We start from the raw sequence: 15,595 nt of genomic DNA on the forward strand, positions 1-15,595 counted from the left end.
TTGACCGGACCTGACTGTCAGAGACAATCATGGTTCTCTCCTCTCCTCGTCCACATGTGCTCTGCTCTCCACCCTCTGTGTCATGGCAGGGTTTGCAGATGTGTCCTTACAGGTTGGATCATTTTGTACCTTTTGATTAGCGGGCTGATTCCGCATCGCATCAGCTGTACCCCCCCCCCCCCCCCCCCTTGTTGTCATCATTGTCCTTTTGTGTCCACTGGGACATTCATCTAGATGCCAACAGATGGACTGTGAGCCTAGCAACAGTGTTTTAGCCACTCAGCTAGAGCTGGTGTGAGTCAGTCAACAAATAATGACAGGACACACTGAGAAGATGAGTGTGAGGTGAGGGATCGAGCTGCAGATCAGCCACATGCAGGCCTGTACACCATGACTCAGCTGTTTCCAGAACACACAGCTGTATTTGATCATTTTAGCGTCTAAAATGGAAGAAGCTGCATGATAAAAAGCTTGAATATTCTCTGCAGACCCAGTTTCCATTCAATCAGGCAGCCCATGAATGTGTATGAATATGAAAAAGAATATGTTGTAAATACTTTAATCTACACTGACCTCTAGTGGAGGGTGATTCAAGTTGCAAAATGTACTGAGACGTTTATCCAACATTTATGGATTGTGTCATTTCTCTGTAACTGCACCTTTGCTGCATATGATAATATAATACACTTGTCACTCTTCCTCACAGCTTTCTTTTTCGCCTCACAGCTTTCTTTGTCTTCATTTGCTCACCATCTCGCTGACAATGTTTGCTATAATGATGTCCCTTTTTAATCTGACGTGCAATTATTTTGCATTGTAGTTTATTGTTTACGATAAGTTTATTTATTAGCATCATCCCCATTCACTTTGCCCTTGGTTGCAGCTGATATTCGTGGGGTCCACCTCAAAAAAGTTGCATTAGACAACAATTTAAATCCATGCAGCACCAGAAGTTAAAAAAAGGATTTTTATTTAACCTTTATTGAGATTAAGAACCTCTTTTTCAAGGGAGTCCTGGCCCAAGATACGAAACACTCAACAGTTACAAATATACACAGTTAAAACACCATCAGAAATCAAATAAAAAGAATCCAGATTAAATTTACAAGCACATTATGAAGTCATAAGAAAGATTAAAATAATACAGTCATGATACACTAAAACTACACCAAGCAAAGCTGAATTTTCTTTTAGTGACTTCAGTCTTTAATCAGACCGCATCATTTCATACAATTACTTTATGTTACCAGGCTGATCAGCACAAACTTAATCATCCACGGTTAACCAGTATAGTCATTTATGACTCTCACATTTATTAGTACGTTATGAGCAACAGAGTAAGATTGTTCTCCCTGTATCACTCAACAGCCGTGTTGCTGTTGTTTGCCTGCCGTCGCTGCCCGTGTTGATGTTCCACATGTATTGTGTGCCGTCACGCGCCGTAACGGCAACTTCTTCTATGTATAGTTTACACTACAGGCAGTCGGTGCACAAACTAAACATACATGACATAAATAGCCTCATTCAGATCTGCAGAATAGATAATGGACTTAAACCTTCACAATATTCGCTCGATCGTGATGGAAAAATATCCCACGCCTTATCGAAACAGGTGCTGCATGCTGACATGTTTTGGTTTTCTTCCTTTCATGTGCAACAGGTGCACGTAGTACATTTGGCGTTATTACTCGAACAGGAGGAGGGAAAACCTGGCTGCCTGTCCATGATTGTGGTCACTTGTCTTTATTGCTGCTATGTGGGTTTTTGAGTCCGTGGTCATCTTCCGTGGCTTCGAGGAGGGAGTCGGGGCTCTATATCCACTCATCCTTATGTCAATATTCCCACTGTCTTACTTCCTGTTTATGAGGAAAGGTGAGTTGAACTTTCTTAAATCACGGTCCGTGTCATTTTTGATGCCGTAACGGATTTTTGACTCATGAGTGAACTAAATGAGTCAAAAGTGCCACACAGTATCCTTTATATTACACAGTTAGGGTTAGACTACAGTTGGAAAAGGCCTTAGGGGGACGAAGTAACAGGTGGTATGAAGATAAAGTCAGAAATCCATGTGAAACTGTTCTACTGCTTGTACTCGGAGCATTTTGGCTGCTTTTTTCCATTATGATTTGTAAACATACAGTATATAGAGCGGGTATAAGAATGTGCAATATAGAGTGTCTTATAGCCTCTTTTTCAGCACAATCTGATGAAAAAAAAAAGTACTCAAAATGTTTATAATCGATTTGAATTTGTGAAATTTTGAAATACGTCACAGTTCAAAGTTCTCTTGAATCGTTTTTAAGAACAAAAAGAAAAGAAAAATGGTCTATTTTTGTGACTTCTGCCCAATTATTGCTACTTTACATCACTTCTATAAATGTGATATAAAATCAATCAGAACTTTGACTCAACAACACATAAGAAGACAGAAAAAAAACATATTTTTTAAAAGCCTGAATATGTGACCTATAAACACACACCCCCAGGATGTCCATATAAGGAGTTGTGCATTATTCCCACGGCAATTTACCATGGGTGCACCTGCGGCACAGATCCATGCCGTGTGAGCACGAAGGGTAAACACAAATATCTAATGAGGCAGCCACATGCCCAAATCGACCTGCTGAAGTTGAAACCAAGCATCAGAATGGGCAAAAAAGAAGGTGATTTAAGTGACTTCGAACATGAGATGAGCTGTTTTTAGAAACTGCTGATCTATTGGGATTTTGTCAGGGCTGTCTGAGTCTGACACGTCTGAATGAGTTCAAAAGAAGAGGCAGATCATCAAAAATGTACATGTCATAAAATGTGAATGCTTGGTTTCTGATCTTTGCCCTTTAAACCCTCGTCGGATCATGGCTGCAGCCCGAGTTCAAAAGCTGTTCTTCTCTATCATGTTCTGTCAGATGTGTATTGATTATCAGTGTGACTCGGCTCACACTGTGGCATTGTAACCAAACACATGTTTTGGCCAGATATCTTATTGATTTGCACATGATGCCTTTCTTTCACGTCTGGTGGAATCACTACATGCGACATCAGTGAGAGTCTTCCCCTCGTGTCAATACGTGCACCTGTGATTTTCCGCGTGCATGTGTGTTGTGTATTGTTGTCTCCTCACAGTCGGTCAAGCCTTATTAAAGGCGCCGGTCGATAGTCATGTTCTCCAATTAGCACGTTCTGTGGATTAGAGAGTGAAAATACAAAGATCGATAGTGCACAGCCATGTAGCTGCTTAACTACCATGTTGTTTTCCACCTCCGGGCGCTGTGGAAAGGGTTTTATTTTAAAATGCGCTACAAGAAAAGAGAGCTGCAGGCGTGATACATGTCCTCCTTCACCAAGGTGACTGAACTCAATACTGATGTTACAGTGTTCCCGTGAGGCCTTATGATCGTACATACTGAGAGGCAAGTCAATAAAGCGAGTCGTGTCTGTTTGTCATGAAACGTATGATCCATCCGTCGGCTTCTCTTGTTGCTCACTTCTCAGAGCATCTCTTACTGCATATTTAACAGCAGAAGGAATTTGGAAAAATCAATAGGAGACTTAGGAGAAACAAAGACGAGTGAGATAATTGTTTTTTAGAACTGACTGATTGTCCTGTGTTTTAGCTCATACCACGCACAAAGGAGGAATGCAGGGTTTCAAGGACTCATCAGGGGGACAAAAAAAAACATTGTTGATTAAGCCTCACCTCCAGACGACATTATTCTCAGTTGATGTTTAGATCATGTGTCACCTCGTGCCTTTTTCATGTCAAGACAGAAGGGGGCAATAGCAACATGGGGCTAGTAAAGTGAGACGGCTGCACACATGTTGCCCACTGAAGAAAGTGAATTATTCAATGCCGCTGCTCAGAAAACCCAGTTGTTTAGTGTCTTTATTGTGATGAGAAGAAACAAAGTGTTTGGGTTTTCTAAGACCCTGCAAATAATTTAGAGACACAGGATTTTTAATGTCAGCTTTTTATCATAGTGGCATCTTTTTTACTTTCTTAATCTTGTCATTTCCTCGACTGTCGATTGAAGCTGTTTTGTTTGTTGTACGTACAGAAAAAAAGCAATTTTCCCCGTGTCAGAGTCACCGACCTGTTGCACTGTTTTTTTTACTCTAGAACTGCAAAGTATGTGTTTGACTTTGTGTTGAATTTGAGGAGGAAAAAAAAAAACGGAGAAGTAAGGACACATCTGCAGGTCCAATTTTCTGTCGTGACAGCCAGAATGAGGTGGAAAAACTAAAGGAGAGGGATGTTAGGTGGTAATAAAAGAGTAGATGCTTCTCCCGTCTGTGCTCTGCAGATCATTACACAGAGGGATCCAACCTCGTCACTCTGGCTCTTGACTTTATCCTTCCTGTGTTCCATCATGCTCTCGTTTCTGTCTGACTCTTCGTCCACTTTCCTCTCCTCGGCTGCCATGTCACTTACAACAACCGGTGTTGCTATTTTCCCCCCTTCCTCTCCTCACACCTCGCTCACTCTCTCCCCTCAAATGACAACTATGATTTTTTTTAAACAACACGTCAGGCTCAGGTTTCTCTTTCTCCCTCTTTGGAGAGCATGTGGCTCAGTATTTCTCTGTTTACATTTGCCATATCTGTAATCGGAGCGCGGCTTCAATACACGACGTATACATTACTGCCATGGACTGAGTGTGTGTGTGTGTGTGTGTGTGGGAGAGAGTGAAGTGACGTCACATAGGATTAGGTTTCCCGGCTGTCACCTTGTCTGACTTGCATGTGTGTTTCGAATGTGTTGGTGTACTTATGTGTGAGTAAACATTAGAGTGACCCTCACACAGTGCTGCTGCTGCTGCTGCTGCTGCTGCTGCTTCTTCTTATGACAGGCATCCCCATAATGAGGCATGCTGCTGTATGGCTCGGTTTAAAAATGAAGCCGCAGAAATGTCAACAAAAAAAAAAGTGAACCAGCACAAGTGGATGCAGACGCGGTACATTTGTCAAACTTGTGCTGCCTCATACCTCTCAAAACCTCGCCTCTCTCTCTCTCTCCAAAGAAAAGCGACAGGAAGGGAAGCAGTGGGGAGGAGGATAAGACAAAGAGGGGAGCGTACCTTTTTCCGATTCTGTTATTTTTATAGCACAAGGCGAAGTGATACCCTCACTGGGAGCCGTGTGCTGGGAGGGGCAGACAGGGTAGTGGCTAACAGTAGCTGCCTGCACCGATTCCTGTTGATGCTTTTAGTATCATAACCTCGGTTGGCTCTTTCAGACAGATACTGTCTCCATGGAGGGCAAGGTGAATGCGATCATGCTGGTATTAGCAAAGTCAAAAATGCATGAAACCTAAATCATTTTCAGCTGAAAGCCTCAGAAAGTATACTCAAATGAATATAGAGGCTTAGCTTAGTCATCTTCCCCCCACGTTCTATTAAAACTGATTATACCAATCTTTTTTTACTCACAAATTATAGTCTTATTTCAACCTCCCTATGTATCATATCTGCTAGATACAAACAAAACAGCTAACATAGAATCCATGACTCATAAAAGGTCATTTATTATTAAAAGGGACAACAAATGTCCTGTTTTAGGCTCCATGTTTTTCTTTATTGAAATGAATGCAGTCGCTAAAAGAGGTCAGTTTGTTATTTTCATCATTGTATCGTTTCTGTTACTGTAACATCACTTTAGTTGTTAAAATGATTACACAGTCAACAAAGTACTTTCATTTAATTCACTCGTTTAATGCAGCAATGCCAGCGATCATTATTTGGGACACACTGCATTTCTTAATGTCCCATAATGACAAATGGATAATTCAAAATCAACACTACTCAGTAGGGCTATTATTGCACATAAAAAAGTGGTTTTAACATGAAAGTAAGTATAAATTATAACAAATAACTATAAATGATTATATACTGTATTTATCTTTACTGTCTTTGCGTGTTTAACCTGGGGATTACACTGAAAGCATGTGTTTTATTTTTGCCGGATGACGAGCGGGACAGGAAGTCACCATCTTAGCGTTAAAAAACATTCTTTTTGTAATCGTTTGGGACCATACTCGTAATTGAAACACAAGTTTTACTACCACTACTCGGGCCTTTATAGTGTCCAACAGTGTCCACGCATTAACGTTGCATTCTGGGACAATCCATGTCCATTACGGGGTCAATTGATTTGTGCACTAAATCTGGTAAACCACAGTGAATAATTTTAGACACAGCCCTAAAGTTTTTTTTGTTTTTTTTTCTTTTAAACGACACACTTCTACTTCCAACGGCACCGATAAATTTTAAGAGTGGTTAGATTGTCGTGAATTACTGCTGTAAAACTCGGGCTGCCATGACGGTGACCAAATGAAACTGTCACACTTAACTGCGTGTACTTGGCTTTCATTATCCCACTTTTACCCGAGTCATATTCATGTCGACTAACCTGAGGATATTCTCCACCTCCCTCTTCTCCTGGAGCTGACGTTTCACAGACACACACTTGGCACTCACTTTATTTACGTTTGGCCGGATTATTGCGTTCAGCTGCTAGTTTTCTGTCTCCTTTCTGACGCCTGTCTCCCCAAACCGTGTGTTTTTTTGCTGGGGGAAGTCAAATCCCTACCGAGCTACTGGCTGCAACACATTTCAGAGGTTAATGAGACATCACATTGATTTTCAGCAGACAGTGAGGCTGCGAAACAGACGCGCCGATGTGCAAACAGTGGATGCGCACGTTTGACAGTGAAAACACACATTTGAGATGGAACTGTGAACATAAACATCCTATTTTTCCCCCCCTCTCCTCTAGTTAAATTTGGCTTTAAACACTCCGTTCCAGTTACCAAGGAAACCACATTAGGCAAATCAATGAAGTTAATGTCACCGGAGAGGGAGGGCATACCTCAACTCTCTCTCACCCCCCAAAAAATCACTATGTGTGTGTGTTTGCCTTCTCTCCCTCTCTCTCGCTCTCTGTTAATTCTTCTCTCGCTCATTTTCTTGCCGTCTCCCACTTATCCTCTCCCACTCTTTATCTGCTACATATCCCTCACTCTCTCTCTCTCTCTCTCTCTCTTCCCCCCCTCACAACGCTCACTTCCTGACAACCGCTGCCAAAGGACTATCAGGCGCAGCACATCCCCGAATTCCATTTCTCAACGCAGGCCTGGAGCAAAAAGGGAACAAGAAGGAAACGTCTTTTAAACTTTTTTGTCAGGTGCTTTTGTCAAGTGTTGCAGCCTGTAGCTTCAGCAGTATGACCTCCAACCAGGATATAAAGAAGGCTGAATGAGGCCAAAAGAAACAGACGCCAAGCCAAGCCAAGCCAAGCCAAGCCAACAGCCACCTGTTTCTCTTTTCTGTAGAGCTGATCTGCATCTTTTGATCATTTGGTCAGAGTCAGAATGCTAGAGTGGATAAAAGTGAGTGAGTGAGTAGGCAGAGGACGACTTAGGGCAAGTTCAGTTTCAGTTGAGCCTTGAGGTCCCGTGTTGCTGACTAGATTTAGCCTGGTCCCACTCGGCTCGGCTCAGTGGCACAGTGCTGTGCAATGACAAACACTGGCATCCCATGATGTTGAGTCTGGATGGTTTGGAGATGATCGCCGTGCTGGTGGTCATGGGTCTCTTCATCAAAGTGCTGGAGCAGTTCGGGATGTTCGAGCCGGTCGGCGGGGAAGGTAATGGATTGTTCTGTGTGTGTGTGTGTGTGTGTGTGTGTTGGTTTGTTGGTTTGACAGAGGGACAGTTATTTTTTGAGATAAAAACAAACAAACAAACAAACAAGATGTTAAAAGTGGTGCAGGTGAACAAGTCTATGTGCATGAGATGATACTTTCGACTACAGTGGCCATTCCCTGTGGTCCTGAGCAGACTGCAGTTCTGTCCTGTCTGAGGATTTGAGTTACCAATGCAACTTTGGGCCATGCAAACCCCCCCCACCTCACCCTCTCTCTCTCACTCACACACACACACGCACACACAGTAACTTTAGCTGTATGTGAGGCCTTCCTCTGCCCCTGGGGTGTGTGCTTTTACCCTTTAATCGATAACACTATGGACAGAGTGAGTCTGAGTGCTATGTAGAGGCACTTGTCTCACTGAGGGAATGTCAGCTTTTGTCTTATCAGCCTGTAGCCTGAGTAAGAAGCTGTAGCGCGAGAAGAAATGTAGCTCATTTTCCTTTGTGTTTTTTCTCTGTAGATAATAAGTAAACGTGCTCTGTGGCCAGTGGGCTGATGCATTTCTGAGAGCAAACTCAGTTTAACGACTAAATGAACCGTAGGTAAAGACATGATAATAATAAGATTATGATAATATAGTTTGTCTGAATGATTTTAGGAATGACCTACTTGACAGTATCTATGTCCTGTAAATGAAAGGTTAATCCAGTCCACATTAGTTACTTCAAACTTGCTTTTCTCTTCTTAGCAACAGGAAATATCAGATTCTTATCTTCATTCTGTTTTTTTTTAGCTAAAGCTGTGCAGTGATGCCTGTCTAGTCCCATTTTGAGTCGCTCACATCCAGTGTGCTCAAAATAAAAATAAAATACTGCATTGATCAAGAATTGCCACAGTTCGATTCCTCTGGATGTTCCATTACGAGGCACTCTCCATCCCTGATGCACCCGCTGGACTGCGCCCAGTTACAGAGGTTTTACCAGCAGCTCTCTGTCGTCTCCTTAAGCCACAAGAAAAACCTCTGGTGTTTGTCACAGTGATCTACCGTACAGACACGCGTGTCCACAGAGTGGTGCATCATTTCTAATGCCATTTTCTTCCCCCTGTGATCCTCTTTGGCATATTTTGACCATACGTTATCAAAACGGCAAACTTGGCACGTGCCAACTCCCCTGTGAGTACTTAAGCTAATGAATTTTCTCTTTAATTGAGGAACCACAGTCCAGACGGCAGAACGACTGAATTACTCAGACAATCAGCAGAATCATGTGCTCACTGGAGAATGAACACTCAACAGGCACTTCGTTAGGAAGTCCCTCTGCTTGACGGTCTGATGTGTTTTACATTATAACTTTACTTTACATTTGTCCAGTCTGGCCATTATCCAGTGACCCAGTTGCACACTGTTGCACACTGGATATTTTCTCTTTTCACACACTGTTTTCTATAAAACATTGAGATTAGTTGTGTGAATCCTAGTAGATCAGCAGTTTCTGAAATGCTCGATACACGAGCGCCTCTGGCACCAACAACAGAGTCATTCAGAGTCATTTAAATCACCTTTCCTCCCCTTTCTTTATGACGCTGCATGGTTTGAACTTTGCAGGCTGTTTTGACCACAAATACATGCCTTCATACACTGAGCTGCTGAATGTGAATGGCTGTCAACACTCAACGAGCCGATGAACAGGTGTACTTAATAAAGTGAGCAGCGCATACATGGAAATCAGTGTTGTAATGCAAATACTTTGTTACTGTACTTGAGTACAAAATTCACGTATCTGTACTTTACTTTATTTGTATTTCTAGCAACTTTTACTCCACTACATTTCCCCTAACTATCTTTGTTACTCGTTACTACCAAATAAAATCATAAGAAGAAGAGTTGGCAATATGGTCTGTATTTATATAGAGCTTTTATAGTCTCAAAGAGACTTTTTTAATACTTTTACTTCTAAAAGAAAAATACTTTTGATACTTAAGTACAGTAAACGTCATCTACTTAAGTGGTATTATAAAAAGTAGCATACTTGTACTTTCACTGACGTATCCCTTTAAGGTACTTTATACAAGACTGATGAAAATCCATATCTATCCTGTGTACTATATTTACAATGTTATGTTATTGGTCAACTGATCAATTTCTGTCCTGTGTGATTTAGTAGTCTGTCTTCCTCGGTCTTCCTCACTTTGGCCTTCAGGCATTATTTATTCTGCTTGATCTCTCTACTTCACTTTAAGAGTGGAGTCTTGTGTTGGCTGCTTGCGTGGCGGTGTGTCTCTGATTTATTTCGCACTTAGGATATTGATCTGCTGGCACACGTGGGTGACTTCAGCAATTAATAGTTACTGGTTATGTTTAAGGACTAATGTCTTACTGGAATGACAATAATAATTCAAACGGCCGGTTTTGGAAGCGAGGGGAGAGTTAAATATATTCATTGTGTTTGAAGCATTATATGACAGACTGGCACTGAGTGATTTTCTGGTGAGACAGAGTGAGACAAATAAAATGAAGAGACTGTGAGACTCTCATTACTTTAATGAGCTGTGTTGCTGACCCTGTGCTGATCACACACACACACACACTAACCTTTTTTATAGCTTAGTGAGGACACGTCATAGACATAGACATTTAATATTAGACATTTTATTTAATTTTTTATAATATTACTTAAGTAAAGGTCTTTAAAGTATATGACATTTACTGTACTTAAGTATCAAAAGTCATATCCTGCTCAGTGGTAGGGCGAGGGAAGGTTGTGAGTTCAATTCCTGGCTCTGCTAGTCTATATGTGTCCTTGAGCAAGACACTTAACCCCATGTTACAGTGTGTGAATGGGAATGAAAGATGTGTGAATGACTGTGAACTGTAGTGTAAAGCAGCTCATCAAGACTAAAAGCTCTGTATAAATACAGACCATAATACCTACTCTTCTTCTTCTTCTGATTTTATTTGGTAGTAACGAGTAACAAAGATAGTTAGGGGAAATGTAGTGGAGTAAAAGTAAAAGTTGCTAGAAATACAATTAACAAAGTAAAGTACAGGTACGTGAACGTAAGTACATGTAAAGTATTTGTACTTTGTTATATTACAACACTGCTAAAGAGGTAACAAATACAAGTACACACACATACTTATATACTACAGTATGTATGATTTTTGTGGTAGAAAAGAGAGCACAAGCTGGCTGTGTGTGATGGTGGAGGTGTATTTGTGTGAAGGTACTGGAAGTTTACAAGGCTCGGATAGATTTAAAGCTGATGGCTAATGGTTCGAGTGTGGTCTTTACAAGTTTATGAGGTGGAAATGGAAGAGTTGTATACTGGGATGCTGTGGCCTATAAGCTGGATGGCTGCATGCCTGGAACAAAAACCGAACAACACAGCGGTTTCCTGCGTGTTCCTCTTCCTCTCTAAAAACATTACCTGGATGCAATTTGTTGAAACCTCTGTCTGGGCATTTTCTGATAACAGATACACCACTTAATTTTCTTACCACCTGCTTTTTTTTGCTCTTTTTTTTTGCTTTTGTCACTGAGATGTACCTCTTGTTGTATCTCAGTGGATGTCTTGTTACTAATGAGTTGCTTGCAGTGGCCACTGTGTGTGCTGCAGTCAGCTGTCTGTTAGATTTGCTCCCACTGTTGGACAAGGATCCGGGTGTCAGGGGTTTCTTTAATACTGCAATGTCTCTTCTTTATTTCAACTGATTAGGCAGCAGATGTGAACCGCATGTCCGACCAGTCTGCAGAATCTCGTCTTTCACTTTTCACAGTGTTAAACAAGTTTTACTTTGCATTTTCGGTTCGATCCATATTCATTTCCTGTGTACAGGAAGAACATCCATCCATCCATCCATCCATCTTCTACCGCTTTATCCTCCACATGAGGAATCCAATTTACCTAATCCCCATATTGCATGTTTTTGGACTGTGGGAGGAAACCGGAGAACCCGGAGAACATGCAGACTCCATGCAGAAAGACCCTTGTTCTGAGTGCTAACCACTAAACCAACCGTGTGGCCCTGGAAGAATAGGATTCTTGTTATTTACATGTGATTATTTTATGTCAGAGAGGAATTCTGTGTTTATGTGGACTTATCTCTGCTGCGCCACCTGTCGAGCTGTTGATGATGCGTCACATGTTTTCCATAATGTCAGTCTGTCGGTCAACAAGCCCTTTGCTTCAGATGTTTGCCAGTGTTAACGACTCTTCCCCGAGCCGCAGTAGCAAGTTCACTTTTCATTCATTTTTCACCTTTTAAGTGAAATATCTCATCATGTATACAAGGTCACAGTCACAGTGTGAACAGATTGATAATGGAGTTGCTGGGAGGATGAATTCTGATCTTAAGTTGAAATGCATTTCCAGATTTATAATGACTAATTGCAAAAACTGTAGAAAATGTGTCGTAACGTAATTTTGCTGTGTATAAACACTTTCTCTGAGTGTGTGTGTGTGTGTGTGAGAGAGAGAGAGGGAATGAGACATTGAGATATTATGACAGTGAGCGATAAGTGCAGGTAAATTGCTTAGCGTTCAGTGCAGGACCCATTTATGTCCAAGCACAAACATTCCCCCCCTCTTTCGGAGGCACCTCCATATACCCTTGTTGTAATTGCCCTTCAATAGATCGACAAGCTAATGGACAATTCAGTGTGTGTGTGTGTGTGTGTGTGGCAGAGACAGTGTGCATCAGGTATTACTCATGTTGTAGGGACCTACATCTGTTCACACAGTCACATTATGGTCTTCATGAGATAAATGATTACATTTTTAGGTGAAGACATGTTGTATGGATAGGATGACGTAGGGTTATTGTCAAGATTAGAGTAAGTCTCCAGGAAATGAATAGTCTTAAGTCTATATAATGTCCTCTGATGTCTTGACTTCGAGACAACATGTCACCTATAAGCTTTCTTTTCCAAGAATAGGCTCTTTAAAGTTATTTTTTTGTCCCACTTACGAGGCAAATATGTCTCTACACGCGGGGACAGACTCACTAGAGTATACGATGTGGATTCTATCAGGACAGCAATACTGTATGTGGCAAAGTTAATCATCAGTCATGAATCTGCAGGGAGAGTGGAGGAGACTGTCCTCGTTGCCCTTGACTTTCTCTCTCTGCCCCTCTGATAATAAGTAGCCAGCTTGAGGATGAGTTCTGGGGACACGGGAGGATCAGACGGGATATTTATTGCACAACTCCTCAGTCATATCTTTCTCTCTACATCTCTGTCTTTCCCTATTTGTCTCTAACCCCCCCTCACCCCCATATGACAGTGTGTGTGTGTGTGTAAGAAAGAGAGAGAGAGAATGGCAGGTGCTTTGCGGATAACAAGACAGCATTAGTTGAGGTTCTTCCTCTGACACACGTCTGCAGGAAGATGATAACATTGAGAATAAACTACTGAATTCACACACACACAGGTGTCCTTGAAAATATCCCTTTTTAGAGTCGAGTCATTTGCATGATCATAGCTTAGAGCTCATGACTGAAGACCTTTTCCCGAATGCAGTTCGTTTAAAAGTGATTCAGCAGTTTGAAGGAGCACAACTGATTATTTGATGCAATATTTGGCTCTAGATTTGATGGAATCCAAGCAGCAGCAACATCCCCCAAGCAAATCGCTCACTGGGTTATCATTTAGAAATGAAGGCTTAAAAGCAAACGTGAACGTAATCTTAAATAATCCTGATTGTAGAGAGCTTCAGTGGGTAAATCAGCCCCACAAGCCCAACAATACGGAATGCAGAGCAACCAGGAAAGCATCTGAAATGATCCCTTGCTTCAACAAGGCTGTGCTATATATATATACTATAGGAACACCTGTTCACCAGAGTGGCATTTTTATTCACTGTTTGTTTAGTAATTATGGATATTTAACCCTTTAACAGCGAGCGTGTCGCTGACGCATTACTGTAGTTACGCGTCATTTTGCGCCATCAGAACATTTCCAACGGTTACTGAAAGCTGAGAGGTTGAGAGGAGAGAGTGTGAAGAACACCTGTGCATAGTTTCCATGTTTTGGTCTGTTCTTGCACTTTGAGAGACTCAAAAAATGTTATTGTAAACATGTTCTGTACTGTTCATATTTCAAATTTAGCATGCATCTGCTGTTCGTGTACAACCGCAGTGTTTTGCTTAATGAGCCTTTTTGTTTTTCTTCATTTAAACACAGTATTTAGACATGCAGAAAACTGAAAATAACTGCCAGATGTTGGAAGTTATTCCCTAAACAAAAAACAATAAATTGCATCTAGACATTGCCTCTTGTTTCTTCTTTCCCTGTGGTGCCTGCCATGGTCAGGGTGAAGATAACGCGAGTATAGCTGCTACAGCACCTGTCATCATTGACAAGCATAATGTGGATGAAGAATGTTGTGTTTTCCAAGGGGATTGGAGCGAGTGTGCCAAGTCTTTTTTTTTTTTTGCGACATGCTTACAGTGATGAGAAATACCAATTTCGGTGTAATTACGGCTGAAAATATGCAATTGAATTGTTGGAGGAGGAATGTGCTCGGTGTGAAGTGAAGCGGAGTTTGTTTGCCGAACAAGGCTGCTGGTGTTACTCATGCATGTTTGGCTGTGAGCAAACTAAGAGCCAAGGAGCTGAAACGTTGCACAGAGCGACCGCGTGTGCATCTTTCTTCACCCCCGGAAAAGAAAAAAAAGAAAGAAGTTTGCTCTGACATCTGAATGTGATGAGAGTCTTGAAACCTCTGCAGGCATTTGATGATGACGATAGGATTTCGGCTTATTGAAACATACTGCAGCCTATGGCACAGTATCTTTAATAATTTAGAGTTGCACACCAAATCTAAATTAGGACACAGGGTGTGGTCTGTATTTGTGAAAGGTGATATAGCACAAAAGTGTTTTTTTTGTTGCTGAATGAGGAGAGAGTTATTTTTGACTGTATAATAATGCTTTTGGTTTATTAAATATACACATATTATTTGATTGAGGAGTGCAAGAGAATACATGTTTTGTTAGTGTGGGAACAAACTAAAAATGGCAAATTCTTCACTACGATCTATGTGCTGAACACTCTACCTTTTCTCTGGTAGTAAATCATTTTGTGATGACTTACTGATGTTTCCTTTAATAAAAGAAAACAACCGGATTCAAAAGGACTCAATTCAGTCAAAACCAACCGATCCAAATCCAGAAAACCAGGTTCAAGCGGCGTCATCCTCAGTGTCATCTGACACCAAACTTAGTGTGAGTTAGTGTGACGTAAAGTGTGTATCCAGTAACTGAGATAAACGTTAAAATAGCCATTGATGGGGAAAAGAGTTCACCCTCTCTGCTCATTCTCAGTGCAGCACTCGGCAAAAAAAAAACAATCCAGCAATTTACATAACTAACATGTAGAGAAAACAAAAAATAAATAAATAAGTCAGAGAGGTTGTTCAGTTTCTGTAGCCAGAGTCAAAATATGTCTTCCTAAGCCACGACCTGCATCCACAGAGAAACATCATCATAATGCATTGTTTACTTTTTGAATGATGCTGCTCTCAACCAAACAGCCAGTGAAAGTAATAGAGTTAGTGTCATTTAAAGTATAAGTAGTGGAAAATGGTTTTCAGAAATGTCCGAGCTTAAGATAAAGATTTGTATTTTAATGTGTCTAAGAGGCTGCATATTTATGTACTTTCAGTTTTCATTCACTTCACTTTCCAGCTGCTCACTTAATAATGTTGAATGAAAATCTGGGTAAAGTTTCATTTGTTTTGATGATTAAGAAGTGCCGCCTGCTCGCTCCTCCATCACTCTCCATCGCTCTCTCTAAAACATTTATGTTAGTGGCTTTTATTTCTACAGCAACAGAGGAAGGAAGGCTTTAGGCTGCTGGGCGCCGATTTGATCTTCATTTACAGCTGGATGCAAATAAACATTAGGGATAATATTCCTGTGGCTCCTGCCAGTTGCTTTGAGTTGTTT

General features: G+C 41.2%; 1 protein-coding gene across 6 annotated transcripts in view; it reads left to right on the top strand.

The window, feature by feature from the left end:
* LOC131473877 (Kv channel-interacting protein 2-like) overlaps positions 1 to 15,595 on the top strand; it is a 155,557-nt gene that overhangs the window by 123,637 nt on the left and 16,325 nt on the right. The window contains exon 1 of one of the 6 annotated variants that reach the window (XM_058651466.1): positions 7,010 to 7,641. The exons of the other annotated variants lie outside the window; for them this stretch is intronic. Within the exon in view, the coding sequence (XP_058507449.1) occupies positions 7,533 to 7,641 (109 nt within the window). The 5' untranslated portion in view covers positions 7,010 to 7,532. Of the gene's footprint in view, positions 1 to 7,009; positions 7,642 to 15,595 lie in introns of those variants that run through there. 6 annotated transcript variants of the gene reach the window in all.

Source organism: Solea solea, chromosome 15 (assembly GCF_958295425.1).
Source record: "Solea solea chromosome 15, fSolSol10.1, whole genome shotgun sequence".
In the NCBI taxonomy this organism is placed as follows: Eukaryota; Metazoa; Chordata; class Actinopteri; order Pleuronectiformes; family Soleidae; genus Solea; species Solea solea.